The following is a 16,044-nucleotide window of genomic DNA, read 5'->3' on the forward strand; positions in this document are numbered from 1 at the left end:
CAGTTGCTCGTGCGGTTTTGAGAGCCCCCAAGCTATTTTCCAAACATTCTGATCCAAGGTATTTTAGCATATGTAAGCGATTGCAAAACGCTGCCAAAGAATGAGCTCGAGCCTGGGGGCGTGTGATTGAGTAAAGCGTAGTGATGCGGCCATAATGCTCTGCGGTTGCCCATAGTACCGCCGCTGAGACTAATGGAAGCCTTGAGACAGCACAAATCGATATGCGCTCGCACGCAAGCGACCGGCCATACCACCACCGCATGCGCCAACGGAATTACATGCGAACCGTTGTATAACTACACCAGCGGTGTCCAGTTTTGCCGCCTGAACATGCGAGCACCGCGCCGGAATACAAAATCTTACAAGAACCATGGGTACCTGGCAAGCAATATGTGCTGTCTTCATATTCATCGTTGGCACCCTATGCCTTGCGGCGCCAAGGCTAAAACTCCCAGCATCCTCCTTACCAGCGGCTCCACCATCAACCTCCGGCCGACGACTCAATGTCTCTCGATCATCCAATACCACAAACATAGACTCCGTGCGGGTAAGTTCGAACACCACCGAGGTCCAAATACGAAGCTTAACAGTGCGCAGCGCCTTCCCCGACCCCCGGGGTTTTCACCTTTTGGTCAGCCTTAACAGTCGACTTCTATGGCTCCAGCGACCCAGTATCCATCTCGAATTCTTGAAAAGTACGTTCGAAGAGCCGAAGATGAAATCGCGAAATGAGTCATCGCCCTCCATGCTAGCAATTCTCGGGTAACAAGGATGTTCAGGTATTGCGAGTCTGCTGTCGATCTTTGTCATAGTGCCACGCGAACGAAGAACATGCGAACGAATGACATGGCACATAGCGAGAGTTCCCTCTGTTGTAGAGTATCAGTTGCGGCGTAATGCCTGGAAGGGTGCGCAGTTTATCATTCAGTGGGAGGGCTTGGGCGATGCTGGGTGTGGGTCTCTGACGGACGCGATTGTAGAAAACGGGCCTATGCGATGAAGCTACATCGGGTACTTGGAATGGCAGGCAATAATTGTTGATGCACGGAGCCTTATAGTCCCATGCCATGCAGGTGGATTATCGTGCGTCTTGGACAAGGATGAGTCTCGTAGCGGGGAGGGTTATCTCGGCTGAAGGCTGTGTCTTCTCATCAAAGCATCAGGCATGGCACTTCAGTCTGGTGGAACTCCATAGCCAGCAAGCAGAATTCTCGTGCTGCTTCTCGGACAATGCTCACCGCGCTTGCAGCGCTGCATCCGGCCAAGATACTTGCCACCGTGCCGGCCCTTACGAACCCCAGTCTCGAAGCGCTTGGCCCGATTCCACGCTTTTCACTACCGCAACCTAACGTAGTTGTACGTTGACAGAATTATCGAGTTTCCAAGATTAGGCACAAAGACGATGCATCACGACTTGTTGCCCTAGGAGGTCACGACCTAGGCTCAACTAGAGGCCAACTTGTTAAGCATTTTTTCAACCATCTCCTCATCCATACCGATGTGCTTGGCAATTTCCAAAGCTTTGCCCAGTATCCACCTTTTCTGATCTGCTGGTATACCAGGCGCAGCATATGCTACCACCAAGGGCTGAAGTAGTACGAAGCTCCCACCCGGCCCCCTAGGCCCTCTCAATCTGGATTGACTTTCGTTTGAAGCTGCTGAACTTGTCTCGCCCGGACGAAATTTCTGGCAAGACTTGCGTGACCGACCACGGCCAACAGACTCGTCCTGTCTTACTTTCAAGACTAATTCGTCCAGGTGATATGGGACGCTTGCACAAATTCCATCAACTAACGTCCTTATAACTTTCTGCGCTTTTAAACGTGTCAACGAGTCATGAGCGGTGGCGACATCCCCTGGTATTGGTACTTCTGATGCCGGACGCTCAGCGCTGCAATATCGAGCGATCCAGTCCGCACAGCGAATATCAATGGCCTGGATTGCTATGCTATGCATGCGAAAATGGTTCAGCAGTCTAGCAATCCACGAATCCGGGTACGAAGCAGTGTATCCACGCCAAGTTGGTGCACGCGCTAATTTGGCGGAGTCCAAAGATTGTTTCTGGTTGTCAGGACTGACGAATGAGAATACCTCCCACTCTTTTGGTACCGAAAGTCGCCAAGCCATCAACTCCTGATTCAAAATTCGGCTCTGCTGGAAAACCTCGCATACAGACTGAGGCTTGGAATGATCTAGAGCTGCTCTGTCGAGTTTTCCACGGAGGACGGCAATCGCAAAAGCTATGTTTCCTAGTCTAGCCGAAAGGCCTGGAGATTCGCATCTTGCGCAGGCCCTTTTATCAGCCTCTACTATTTCATCACTGAAGGCGAAGCCTCCTGTTTTGTGCCAGGCGGGAAGGGCCGTCTACAACAGGTCAGTATTCATAGTCTGGAACAGGTCACCCCAAGCATACCAAGGTTATTTTGACAAAATTAAACGTTGTCCTTGCTGCATCGCTCTCGAAGTTCTGCATGCCTCGAAAGTTGACCAACGTAACGGCACCATTTATGTGTTTCATTGGGTCTGGCATCGACTGGGAAGTGGCGGTCATATTCTGAATCCCGGAAGTCAGCCACGACATTCATTATCAATGGCAACAGGACAAGCCTGTGAAAGGTTTACGAACCTCGAGCATGAGCATCAATAGCACCGTGCAGAGGGCGTCATCAGCCTTCGCTGTGCGAGGATCCTGTAGGGCATCTCGGAGTTTTACCACCGCCTCCCCGTACTTCCGCCGCGCCATATCCATACGCTGGTTGACGGTAGTAAAATGGGCAGACGTCACCCACGCCACGGCCAATATTGCAGGAATGCAAGGTGATGAAGAGCGAGCACCGGCGTACAGAGACGGAATGACGGCATGAAGAGTGTCGCGCCCTTCCTTGCTGCCGTCTGCAAGCGCGCAGAGACCACAAAACTGGTTAAGAACAGCCTGATCCGGGTCCACTGCGAATGACCTCATCAAAGGGCTGCGAATGTAGTGGTAGCGAGTTTTGAGCCTGGTCTTGTTCTCCAAGGCATGTCTTTTAGCCAATTCGTTCTCGTCGTGGAATACCACATCCGAGTGATCACGATATCCGTAACACACCCTCTTCGTTCTTCGACAATTGAGACAGGTTGGCTTTTGCTCATCGCACTTATCATGGTAGGGGAGTTAGCGTGGTTGTTGAAGGGAAATGAATTGCTCGCCTTGACTCTCCTGTTCCTGCAGATTTGGCAGCCAGTGCTTGGTCTTCCTCTGTTGCCCATTACGAAGAAGGGGCGCTAGAGACGGCCGGTCGGGAGGGAGAAGCCCCACTCGTAGGTGCTTGAACGTAGAAGTGTACAAGAGGCAAGCTACAACGTGATGTCATCCGATTGAAAATAGAATAGTGTGGCTAGAGAACCTGGTTAGTGATGCGAGCGCAAGGAAAACATGAACTGAAGATTAATGGCGGATCTCTAATATATCATGTCGCTCAATTTTAAGGAACAAGCCCGCACCTTCGAGAGCCAAACTCAGCCGAACAGCACCCAGTTTGACATGTGGAAGAAGCTGAATACTCGCTGGGACCTGCGCTGGGAAAGAGAAGTGTCGCGTCCAAATCTTAAGGGTAGATCATCTTCCCAATGGGACTGAATCCTTTTGGCTGAGTCCTCGTCCATGCTAGACCATACAATAATTTCGCGTCAGAACGCCCCAAGAATTTGAGGCTGAGGCACGAGGTCGCTAAAATTACGGGCCAACGCACAGCAGACGTAAAGTATGGATCAGCGGAGATTTTAGACGGAAGGGAAATGCCTGGTAGGCTGCCCCTGCATATAAAATAACAGCTTCTCGACCGGGGATTGGGGAATAATGGAGCGAGCCAATCATAAGTCTTGGTCGTGATCAAGGAACATGTCAATTTGCTTCTAGCGGTCTAGCCATGTGTTTGACCTTCTAGCCTCGTATTGACGCGAGCGAGCTATGCAGGTCGTTGCCTGGGTACTAAGCCGGATACAGTGCGGCTGAGGTTCTTGGCGTTTGTTAATATTAAAAATATAGTGCGGTGTCGGTACCGCCGCACTGGTCAAGAAGAATGGTGATGTAGTGTAATGTATGTGATTTTGTCATCATCACACCGCTTGCATCATGATGTCAATGTGGTGGGAGGACCTTGACCATACCGGCTAAGTATGATTTGTTGCTAGAATAGAATACTCAGCCAGAAAATCTGCAGCATCATTGTTTAATTCAGGCGGGAGGAAAGACATGTGTCAGCTGCACTTCTATCCATTGAACCTGCACTTCATTGGCTCACTCCCATTTTTGGGGCTGGTGGGGCTCTCAAAATCTACGTTCCGCCTTTTGGCTCCGGAAATGTAAGGCACCTAAAGCCAATCGCATCAAAGCTGAGAAAAAAGGTGAAGATCCTGCAGTTGTTGCCTATCTACCATGCGTGGATCACTTCGATATCGAGGGCACCCATACGACATCAAGGCCACGGATCTAGACTGATTCATGGACCTGGAAGGACCTTGTGTGAAGGATTGCGGAGGTGCGGATATCGATCGAAGCTGCAGCAACAGGACATGAGGCTGAAGAACTCTCTCGGTTGCGTTAGCTGTGCGGAATTTTCTCGTTAGTCACTGCCGAGCTAGAATCGAACGGCCATGTAGGAATTTGGAATATCGAATCCGTATGAAAGGCCCACGCATGCAAGGTCCCATGCAGCCTTTGCACGCTGACACCTTTTCAAAGTTGTAAGAGCGGATCACCAAGTTCCCATGTCTCCAAATATCAAGTAAGCCATCCGAATCGGACAAATTTGTCCCAGTTGTCGATACCAATGTATTTTTATATTCCTGCGGCGGACTGACTTCTTGCTCATTTCGATAGTATTAACTTCATTCCCAGCTGGCTACTGATGTGGTCATTGAAGGCAGTCCATGTTACCAGACGGTTCTCTCGTACACTCAGGCCATAACGACTAAGCAAAATATGTCTCTGCTCTCCAAGCTTTTGACAGTAATTTACTCATCCATTCCTACTCCCCCAACCAGCTCCAACAGATACCTCTTCAGCTCTTCACGGACCAATCAAAACCCCAAGCAGAATTTCAAATTCTTAAACCCCACCACACCCAATTATTTAACATGCGTACCGCACTCACCGCCCCTCTCCTCGAAGCCATTTTTTCCCCAAACATCTGCCCTTCCCCCAAGCAATTACTAGGCCCCTGTATCTGCCGAGCATCTAAAGCTCATGAGATCGTCTCCGCGAACACCACGCCGGACAATACCATGGCCGGTGCGGCGTGCACATTATACAATACCAAAATTGCGAAGGTCAAAATGGCTCTGGCCGAGGCACCAAGGACAATCGTTTGACTGTTTACCCAAAAGGCACCATCCAGGGTCATGTCGACGGAGTCAGCCTTCCCAACGTACCTGGATGGGAGCATGTTGAGTTGACAGCCAGCTCCCCTACGTGTCTGTGGTCGAGATTGGGGGTGTTGACACTGAGCCAATTTCTCCAAGAATGCGGCGCAGTCTCAGAACGGCAATGATGGTCAATGCAGTATTAGTGGGAACGCTAATGGATACCGCCAGATAGACTGCGAATTCAACTGCTGAATAAGACTAATGAGTGAGAGCGGCACGTCTTTGAGGACAGGACTTCTCGGCTAGAAATGCGGCGGCAATGTGATTTGGAAGGCTTGTGTGAGATGCTGAGGGTGAACGGCGAGTTTAGGTGGACTAGACACTATGCTGAGAAGGGTAGTTCTATTTGTTAGCAATCTTATTTCGCGCGCGCACAGATGTTCACCGCTTGTGTGCACACATCCCCGTTTAATCATTTCCCCATATGATCTTATTAGCCTATTCTGGGCTCACCCAAGTTTGTCATTGAGATGGGACAATATTATATCCAACGCTAGGAATTGTCACAATAGACATTGTCTTATGGGCAGAAGTTTATGGGTGTTGATGTTTTGTCACGTGCAAGTGCTTCCTTTATAAACTCAAAAATCCCTCAGCTTTTCGGATTGGGGACTTCGCTTCTGTGCGACTTTGATCTATGCCAAGAGTTGGAGAATCCCGCCCGTAGAAATATTGCGTTGACCTGCCCGGTAGGTCTATTTCTCCGCGTGTTGTCACTGACAGTGGCCGAACCATCGAGAACCACAACTTTTACGCATTCTTCTGGGAGATCCAGGCCGAATCCTAAAGGAGCTTCATTGATATGCGATGTTGTATTCCGCGATCAAGCCTGGATACAATTTGTGATTTCCAACGCGGTGCGAGCTGGTTCCCCGTACGACATACTTGTTCAATGTGTACTCCAAATTTTCCCGGCGCCAAGGATTCCGAAGCTAAAGGAGTTGCTAAACGGATGTCATGCTTTTCCATATAGGTGTCAATGAGTCTCAGAGACATTGCGCTCATCAGTGTGACTTGCGCTACGACAAAGTAGGCATCAACAGCATAAGATCCCAAGAAGCTTGCTGTGACGGAGCTGCAACCCTAAGCTGAGGAAGACGGGATAACTGATAGGTCTCGGAGCCTAGGTATTTTTGGGGGAGAAATCCAACCATACTCATTTCCACTCAGATGAGAACATTTATCATTCCAGTACATGCTATTGGGTTCGGGCCGCAAGGACTCATCGCGGCCTTCCACATGATCGAATCCACCACCTCTTCGACCACTCCTTCAGCGACAGGATCCGTCGATGACCTCGTTGGCTCGATTCAAGGCTTCGCAGCTGCGGGGAATTGAGACTCGGAATGGTTCGGCCAGCGTCACCATTGCTTCGACAGCGGCCCCCACCCTAGCTTGTACGCAATACTTCTACTACTCTGACGACAGCTCGAACTCATTCTTGTGCCAATGCAATGATGGCACCTGGAAGCACGCTAAAAGCTCCACGTCATACACAGAATACCTAAGCTAGACCAAAACCGTCTGCCTGACAGCAGCCACCCCCTCCAGCTACCGTCCTTTGAAAATTGTCACGCGCCCTCGTCGTATTCGCACTCAAAAAACCTAATGTGCCATTCTGCGAGTGTCTCAATGACCTGTTTTTCCTCAACTCATGCCCCAGCTCAATATCGGCGACTACAACAACACTGACTCAGAGCGAGTCCAATACCAGTTTCACATCTGCTCACACCCCAACTTCCGACTCCTCCTTCTCCGTCCCCGCCTGTATCTACCATCACAACTGCTTGCGTACCACGATGCACCAAATCTCCTGGTCAAAGTGAAAAACACGGTCACAGCTCCTTGCCACCTGCCTCTGTAAATCCTACGTGTGGGGCCGTTGCGCACCCGAAGCCAAACGCTGACATTATATGTCCGAATCAGGTGAGTTAGATACTTCTTCCCAGTCCAGTCAGGATGAGACTTTTTCAAAATGGGTTGGATGCGAAAGAAAGAGCAGGGTTGTGCAAAAATGCGAGCGGAGATGAGTATGTTAGGGAAATTGGTAGGAGTGACAGAGGAGGACTTTTCAGGCCACAACTACTTGCTAAGCTTGTTTATTATCCATTGAAGATTGTCACTTGAGGGAGAACATGCATCAGGGTGGACCAATAACGTAAAACATCAAGTGTTTTTTTTGGTTACCAAAGGCTACAAAAAGATAACCCATTCACAGCTCTTGCCAGCCGAATTGAGTCGGCAATCCACCCCCCTCCTAGTCAATCTAGCTGAAGACTTTCCAGAAGGTCTCATATCTTCCAGCCATCGTGCCAGGTTTTTGCGATATGGCATATCATCCTCATACAAGCCGTCCGAAACTGCGACGGAATCAGACCGCAGCGTCTGTGAGCAAGAGCTAGAGGCGCAAATTGAGTGCGCTTTGAAGGAATTCGAAACAGTCCTCGAAGAGCGTGGAACACGCCCATAGGACGAACTCGGGGCTCTTTCTTCGAATGGAGCAGTGTTCTTGGCTGTCAGGGCATGGATATCTGCCAGTGTCCCTCTAGCATCTAGCAGACCGTCTATCTCGGTGAGTTGCGAATCAAAAACACGTCGCTGAGAACATTGCTGCGCCAGGTTTTCTTTCGCCATCAGTAGCGTCTCAATGAGATCATACTGGGGGCCGAATGGCTTGGATCTGAGGACTTGCCTGTCCTGAGAAAGGGCTGGGTCTGTATTGGCTGACATGCAATTCTCGATTGAGTTCCTAGGTGGCCGTGGTGTGACGAGAAGTGTGCTGAGTCGGCCGCAGTTGAAGCAGATGTCTCCTGGCATGACTGTGGAGCAGGAGCAGCATTGGGAGTTGCGGTGGAGGTAAGGGTAGACGAGAAGAGGTTCAGGCGAAAAGCGAACATTCGGAGTCATTGTTGTGAAGATTGGTTGGAGTGGTGGCTCTGGGATAGTGTGTGGTCGGTTGATGTATTGGACCCTTTATTTTTTTTAATGTATCAGTGCTGCAATAAGCTGAGTGTAAGTTAATACTTCATGTTCATTTGAGGGAATGCTTGTACTTATGGGCGCCAGTGATGATTTCTGTTCCTTTGACTGCTACTCTTGAGCGTTTGGACAATGTGCCTTGTTTCTGCTGTTTTGTTTCAGAGCATAACAGCATTGAAGGAGGAAATAAAGAGTGCCTTATTTCTGCTCTTTGTTTCAGAGTATAACAGCCTTGACGGAAGAAGTAAAAAGTAAAAAGACATTGTCAGCCAGAGGATTCTCGTTGAAAATCGAACAATCCCTTTCGACTTCCATCTTGGAGTACAAAGGTACAAGACAAAAGGATTGTGGAACATTACTTCTTTCATGATCGAGACAACGTACAAAGAATCATCAGAGATCTAGGCAAAACCCACAATGTACAATGACACGAAGAACTTTCCAGATAAGCCTAGTGCCTCTGAGACCCGTCTCACTATAACAACCTTTACAGATTTTTTCTTTCCCTTCCACGTCCATTTTTCCATCAAAGTCTCGTCTCACATCTCCCAATCTCGACCTCCAACCGAAACACACCCACTTTCCACTCCCAGAACCTCCCCAACTCGCCAACATGGGCTGCGCCCCGTCCAAACCGGCCGTTCGTCGCTCCAGAGAGCCCGAAACCACCTTCCCACGCTACACCGGCCCTAAAGATTTCCGTGCCAGCGTGATGCCTGAGCGTGAGCGCTCCAGAGAGTCCGAAACCCCCTTGCCGCGCTACACAGGCCCGAAAGAATTCCGCGCCAGTGTGATGCCGGAGCGTAGGTCCGACCGTCAAGCAGCTCAGATGTATCAGACGTACCAGAGATTAGACAAGCAGCGCGGCATGCGTGCGGAAAGGCGCTATTCATGGGAGGGACACCCGTCGGAGAAGGTACTCACGACGTTTGATCAGCTGGCGGACCGCGGCATTATTCCTAAGAATGCGTTGAAGAGGAAGTAGGCTTACCGGCTCTTGAAAAAGTTGTTTTCCCAGTGCTAGGGAGGAGTGCTTGGGCGTTTGTCTGGATTCGGCGGTCCATGCAAGAATTTATACTAGTCAGTACTAATGAGCAAGCGTTTTGTTAATTCATTCACTTGCAAAGTCCGCAGTGTAAGTATAGTCAAATAATAACTCGCTCTTATAATTGAATGTCTCTCGTATATAATTAAGTTAAAGTAGAAATGTTACAAAGTCGAGACAACTGTCTCCTCCATGCCGCGAGCTTACTCTGGTAACGCGTCAAAGATAGGATCCATTTATCAAATTTCAGCCTCCCTGGGCTCGGGGGGAGTGCTTGGGCGTTTATCTGAATTCGGCGGTCTATACAAGAATTTATACTAATTAATACTAATGAGCAAGCGTTTTGTTAATTCATTCACTTGCAAAGTCCGCAGTGTAAGTATAGTTAAATAATGGCTCGCTCTCGTAATTGAACGTCTCTCGCATACAACCAAGCCAGAGCAGAAATGTTACAAAGTCGAGACAACTGTCTCCTCCATGCCGCGAGCTTACTCTGGTAACGCGTCAAAGATAGGATCCATTTGTCAAATTTCAGCCTCCCTGGGCGATTAGCCTCCGTCATCTCCATCTCTATGCCATAGTCAAGGGAGTCTTCTGGCGCTAGGGTTCCAAAAAATGCCTGTTGAGGCCTCTATCTTGCTTGATCAGGCTTGCTATCCCAGGCGTAAGACAGCCTTACCACTCATTTGTATCCTATGTGGGCACTATTTGTGCATGTGATGCGTATTGTTCATGAACGAGATCACTATATGGTTAATCTATTGTGTACCCAACCCCTCCGGAAAAAGGCTCCAGCCTTGAAGCGATACTGCTAAACCATCCACCTGGCTGACGCAAAGAAGAGAACGCCATAGACCACAATCCACCAGCTATGGACCCTCTCTTTTCGATCTGCATTCACTGCCCATCGAGCTCTCCTACATACGAAGGAACTCCTGCCACTAAAGTCTCAAGTGTGCCTGGACTATGTCTTCGATGGCTCCATCTGCTTTTGAAGCACTAGGTCATAAATGGAACGATACTGCGAAGACGTTCTTTACCAAATTGAATGCTAGCAAAAACAAGGCGACGTTCATAGGAAAAGCTGTGGGGGGCAATTGAGTGCTTGTACATAAATTTAGAATCGAAAATTCAGCATACTTTCTTGTAGTTGGAGTTTTGATCATTATAAAAAATAAATTTTCAGCGCCAGTGTGTCAAAGGCAAGCCCAGCAAGAGAGGACACAAAAACGCCGTGGATACTATCTCTTCTGCTATGTCCAGACCCCTACTCTTGTCCAACATAACTCTTCCTTGCCCCTTTTCGGACTGGTCTTCTAGGCAAGGAGACCCGTTCCACGCTCTGTCTAACCTCGTAACCTTGCGCTTCTGCGAATCCCTCGGTATCTTCAATCTCTTTCAGCAAGGTCTGCATCTTTCGGTTGGGAGCCTTGCCCGTAGCACCGGGGCTGTTTGCGTGCCGACGGACCCATTGCTTTCTCTGCTGTTCGCGAGGTCTAGACTCCTGCTCCTGTTCATAGTGCCATTGGGAATTCTCCTTGAGGACTGAATGGTGCGGTAGAAGTGTGGAGGGGCATTTTTGCGCGCCAGCAGTGGGACGCAGGATTGGAGATGGAGGGGCTGATGAGAGACCTGAAGAATCGCTATCGTAAGTCTCATCGTTAGGATCATCCTCAGACTCTTCGTCCGGTTCGTCATCAGGATCGATCTCAGACTTGTCATCCCATTCACCCTCAGACTCGTCATCCTTTGCAACGGTCGAGAATGGGTTTCGCCGAGCGGTCCGCGTTCGCTTTCTCACTGGCTCGTCGTCATCATCGGAACCATCATCCATCGCAACGGTGGACAATGGTTCGACCTCAGCAGTTTTGGCTCGCTTTGGGGCTGACTCGGAATCATGTTCGTTGGCATCGAGGGCACGCTTCTTGGTCGGAGTCAATGCCAAATCTTCAGCATTTGGCGCATCTTGGTCAGTAATTGGAGGGATTGGGCGATACACTCCGTTCGACAATTGTTGCGGAGGAGACAAACCATTGTTTCGCGCCATAACTAAAGATGGCTCAATCGAAGAAATCTCCATACTTGGTTGCGACACCTGCGAGTAACCATACTGAGTAGGAATACTGCGCTGCGAATATGGATCGCTAGGCAGAGGGCCAACCTGTTGCTGCATAGGAAAGTAAAGCATGGGTGGTACGTTTGGCTGGGTACATATTTGGAGAATTTGTGAGGCGTACGTTTTATTGAGATGTTCTTGAAGCCGTGGAGAAGCCGGAACCCACCTTGAAGGTTCCCGCTGAGTTTCTGGGGCAGAAATTACCCTCCTTGATGGCTTTTGCACAACCTCTGGCGCAGCAGTCGACCGCTCATTAGCTTTCTCCTGCATGGGGAATGATACCGGACTTGAAGGATGGCATGGTATCTCTAGAGTAGCCGGGTCAACAGTAGGATTGAACGCGGTCGATTCGAAGACAGTAGAGCCGTCGAGCGGAGAATGCGTCTCAATCGTTGTCTGGAAAGCGTCAGTCATGCCCAAATGTTCTGTGGCAGGGTTCAGGGCAGTAGAATCACCAAACGCAGCATTGGTTTCGATGGGATTGTCGAATGCGGCAATAGTTCTGGACTTCCATGGGCCTGACTGAGTAGGAAAGCCAACGGCCGAAATGGGACCTGTGGTTGGAGCCTGGAGAGCGTTAAGTACGCCGTCGTCTTCTGAAGCTGCTTGAGTGGCATTGAAGCCAGCATCCAATGCATTGCTGCCGTCGGGGAGCTGAAAAATGCCAGCGAAGTCTGCATCAACCGCGTCAATAATACTAGCGTAAGGGTCGCAAATACTCAGTCTCTGAAGAGGCTCGACCACTGAAGTCTCTGAAGAAACATCGACGCTCTGTCGGATGGCCTCGACGTCAAAGTCGAAGTCAACGTAGTCGGAGATGTTGAAGGGCGTCTCAAAGGTCTGAGCTGGACCGTTAGAATTCATCTTGCTGTTCGCAATTGCGTGAAGTAGGGGTTTTACCGAAGGCTCGAGTGAAGGATGTTATTGTGCTTGCGAGCCGACTTGGTGGTTGAGAATGCCGAGGAGACCTGGAGTTTAAATATTGGCGCACGGAGCTACTTGTATGCAATGGACGAGGAGTTTCGAAAGGCCATTATTAGCACTTCAACCACGGTACCTCCTTTGTTGGTCCCGGCGGCCAAGACACCGTGAAGCGAATCTCATGAAAGGCTATTGTTGCGATTCGTGCATTGTGTCGTGTTTCTTTGGTCTAAAAGCTGTGGAATCTTTGTTTGAATCACATTGTTCCACATAGCAATTCTATGTTTTCAACGACTGGAGGTCGAGAAGAATGGGTTTCTAGAAGGCAAAGGATTTCAAGAGTAATGCAAAGACGTCGTGGCGTTTCCTGTCTCCCTCTCCTTCGGCTACCATCTCCGCCCGAAACTTAAGGTGCGACTGGAAAGTGGTGGTCAGACGAGACTATATCAAGGATAGTTCGTGGCTAAACCACAATAATGATGGCCAAAACCACGCCCACCTTGCATTGCATCCTCCTGTGTACTCCCTTTGTTCCAATGCCAAAGTCCTTGCGAGTGTGTACGCTAGCTTAGACGGGCAATCCCTACTCCATCATATATCATTCGTTTATGTATTCGGCGTACCTCGGTGAGCCGCGTGCCGCAGATCTAGGCGAGAAGTATGAGCGACGATCTATAAAACAGTCAAGGCCGTCACCGTTGGTACGCTTTGGGGTCTGCGTCTCGTGGGGTTGCCCCTCGAAGGGCGCAGTGGCCCTCATATCTATGATTGCGTGCTCTGCCGCTGAGCCAACAAGCAAACGGATATTCCACGCATTGTAGTTGGGTGTGGACGTAGAGGAGTCCAAGCACGGACTATTTACCCGGGCTACTTGCCACTCTGGCGTTTGAGCAACGTATGCTTGGCTGTGGAAGGAGGTAGGTCGAACGGAGGTATGATGAGCATCGAAGACAGTTGACTGGGATTGATTTTCAGGAAATGGCGTCTCGATGCTCTCGTGCGCGATGCTGCATCGTCAGCAGCTCTTCATAGCACGATTTCGTTGAGGTCACCAGGGTAGCGTACTCCGCTCCGAACACGAATTTGGTCTCGATACGTGGTCCGTCTTGAGCCAGTGTGGGTTCCTGCACACTGCATGTAGAATTTTGGGTTCTTTTCCTCATGAAGAGCCGAACGGAGTTGCTTGTATGCTGGTCCGACCTACAAGGCATCGTTAAGTTCCTCAAACCTGGGCCCTTGACCATGCGTGTCCACTTGGGCATCATTCCCTCCACATCCACGTTCGTGACCTCACGGCTAGCTCGACTGCGGCAATGTATACCGGCTTCCCGCTTCGTCATGCTGCAGTGGTCCGTGTAGCGCAACGCTTGCGAACTTCCATTCTTCGATACGCAGTCCGAGAAATAATCTTTGGCGGACTTCGGTCGCGTAGACCATAAGCTCTGCTTTCTGTGTGGGTAAGGTTCGCATGCCTTTCGTCCGCAGGAATGTTGTAGAGCTACTCGTTTGGTACGTGATTTGAAAAGCAAATCGGTTCCAGCGAACCGGATTCTGGACCTTCTTGATTGGCTTGTAGACCTTCTAGGGCCTGTATGTCTGAAAGTTGAGCATCGATCGGTACAGCTTGTACTGATGTGGCACCGGTATTGACGGGCAAAAAGGACTGCAAATGGCCATCGTGTACTCTTCTCAGGGTATAGTAAGCCAACTCATAGCCATCTAGAAGGAGAATCTCCACTGTCAAAGCGTCAATAGATGTCTTGTAAGACTGGTCCTGCACAAGACTCACTGTCAGCTCTTTCCCAAAGCGCCCCACTCTCCTCGTCAACACTCACGCGCTGCTGATGGGCTCCGGCCATCTTCAGAGCCAATTTGTCGGTCTTGATACTGTACCGACTGAATCATAGGCTACCATGAGCTAGATTGTAGGTGTTCTTGTCGCGGGGTGTGATGTGTAGACCATTGAAAGAACTTCCATTGTGTTTGTACCTCCCGACAATCTGGATAAACCACTTGCTAACGGGTCATCGTGTGCCTAGTGAGCTAGAGTGGCGGATCAATGCAAGAAACATGAGCAATTTGCTCTGGGTGCCACAAGGAGAGGTTGTATAGTCTCTATCGTCAGAAACAAGCAATGCTTGATTGTCTTCCTCCCTCACACATCATCTCGCGGGGTTTTGCATACCCATTTTGAGGTGACGAGAAGTGACTCGGGTGATACAAATCGTGACCGCCAACAGCGGAGGCCCGTTCAGTTCCGAGCTTCATATCACCATCTCATCCACTACTACCAATGGTGTTATTGAAATTAAAATCCTCTACTCAATTTCTAGCCATTGGGCATTGCAAAAGGGCGGCAAGGTTGAACTCAAAGTGTGAGTTGATGATTTATTGGATTATGGGATCATGTCGAACTTGATTACGATGCTAGAGTAGAACCGAAGGAAGGATGTAAGCATTGATACAGCTATAACTTACTAATTGTCTAGGGAGAAGTCGGTGATTGCTATTCGATGCAAACATTTGTGCGGTCTGAGTCACCTTCATCCCGCGATAAGCCGCTTGGTCGGAGAAGGAAGCAATTGGCGCACGAAGGTGCGTTCACTGCATTGCATTGCATACAGGCGCAAGCATTTTTTCGCACAGGCGACTGCGTTGGTCTCAATTGTCCTTCCCGCTTTTCAGGGGCGTTAATTATTTTTCCTTTTGACGGACCTTACTGCTCTCTTTCTTCAAAATCCCAGTGGCTCGTTGAGCCAACGCAGAGATCGTTCGAGGGCTGGCAAAGAATGTCCACTTTCCTTCAATTCCTTTTCCTCCCTCTCTTCTTCCTCGTCCCCTGTTCCATCGGACTACTCATCCCGGAGGCATCTGCAAAGTCGTCCTTAACCATGTTTGGAAACCACTGCACGCGTCGATACAGCCTCATCTCCTCGGTGCCCAACTACAACGACTGCCTTCGCGCAATCAACCATCTACCCACTCGGCCCCGTTGGGAAGAAGGCCCTTTCCACAACGGACCGCCCGAAGATCCATATCAGCTACCAGTGACCAAGGTTCATAACACTTGTCAAGTCAATGTAGAACTTCATGCCGGAAGGGCAGTTTCCAAAGCATCATGGGTAGGGGTGAAAGGCAAAGCTTGGTTGTTGAACCAGGAATGTCTAAAGACCATGAGTGGGTTGCCTCAGCTTTACTCTGGAGGGTGGACAAGCTGGGGGAGGCATGAGAGGATTGTGGTTACTTTGGCGTATCCGGATGAGCTGGGTGAAATGGGAAGGAACAATGTGACAGCGTCATAACACTCTCTATGAGCTCAGCAAGACAATTGTGGGTTCAAAGTTCCTGCTCTTTAGGAAACATCAGTTCATGGCACAAATCAGATGATAGATGATGGTTCTTACAGTTTTCTTTTCGAAAAGAGCCAACAAAGGCTCTACTGTAGCACGTGATTTTCAATCCGATCCTTGATGGGATGACGCATCATACGGACGCGACGCCTACTCAACTCCGATCCGCCCGAGATCCCGACATGTTGACATCATAGCGCGCCAGAGAGTCTCGCATCTTCTCGGTC

At 49.7% G+C, this 16,044-nt stretch overlaps 5 protein-coding genes across 5 annotated transcripts; 2 read left to right on the forward strand and 3 right to left on the reverse strand.

Annotated features, from left to right (window-relative positions):
• Positions 1-370: 370 nt before the first annotated feature.
• Positions 371-642, forward strand: HO133_005257 (uncharacterized protein; the record flags this gene model as incomplete). The annotated part of the gene is made up of 2 exons (XM_037296168.1): positions 371-547; positions 598-642. 2 exons carry the CDS (start codon positions 371-373, stop codon positions 640-642), a joined length of 222 nt encoding a protein of 73 aa, XP_037148150.1.
• An 801-nt stretch (positions 643-1,443) lies between these two features.
• Positions 1,444-3,249, reverse strand: HO133_005258 (uncharacterized protein; the record flags this gene model as incomplete). Its single annotated transcript, XM_037296169.1, has 4 exons — positions 1,444-2,364; positions 2,414-2,554; positions 2,627-3,136; positions 3,190-3,249. The coding sequence occupies 4 exons, from the start codon at positions 3,247-3,249 to the stop codon at positions 1,444-1,446; spliced, it is 1,632 nt and encodes a 543-aa protein (XP_037148151.1).
• A 5,553-nt stretch (positions 3,250-8,802) lies between these two features.
• HO133_005259 (uncharacterized protein) lies at positions 8,803-9,370 on the forward strand (the record flags this gene model as incomplete). Its single annotated transcript, XM_037296170.1, has 2 exons — positions 8,803-8,854; positions 8,979-9,370. 2 exons carry the CDS (start codon positions 8,803-8,805, stop codon positions 9,368-9,370), a joined length of 444 nt encoding a protein of 147 aa, XP_037148152.1.
• Positions 9,371-10,697: 1,327 nt separating this feature from the next.
• On the reverse strand, positions 10,698-12,410 carry HO133_005260 (uncharacterized protein; the record flags this gene model as incomplete). Its single annotated transcript, XM_037296171.1, has 1 exon — positions 10,698-12,410. The coding sequence occupies one exon, from the start codon at positions 12,408-12,410 to the stop codon at positions 10,698-10,700; it is 1,713 nt and encodes a 570-aa protein (XP_037148153.1).
• A 1,555-nt stretch (positions 12,411-13,965) lies between these two features.
• Positions 13,966-14,326, reverse strand: HO133_005261 (uncharacterized protein; the record flags this gene model as incomplete). The annotated part of the gene is made up of 2 exons (XM_037296172.1): positions 13,966-14,204; positions 14,257-14,326. 2 exons carry the CDS (start codon positions 14,324-14,326, stop codon positions 13,966-13,968), a joined length of 309 nt encoding a protein of 102 aa, XP_037148154.1.
• Positions 14,327-16,044: the final 1,718 nt, after the last annotated feature.

Source organism: Letharia lupina (genome assembly GCF_014066315.1).
Source record: "Letharia lupina isolate WasteWater1 chromosome Unknown contig_21, whole genome shotgun sequence".
NCBI lineage: Eukaryota > Fungi > Ascomycota > Lecanoromycetes > Lecanorales > Parmeliaceae > Letharia > Letharia lupina.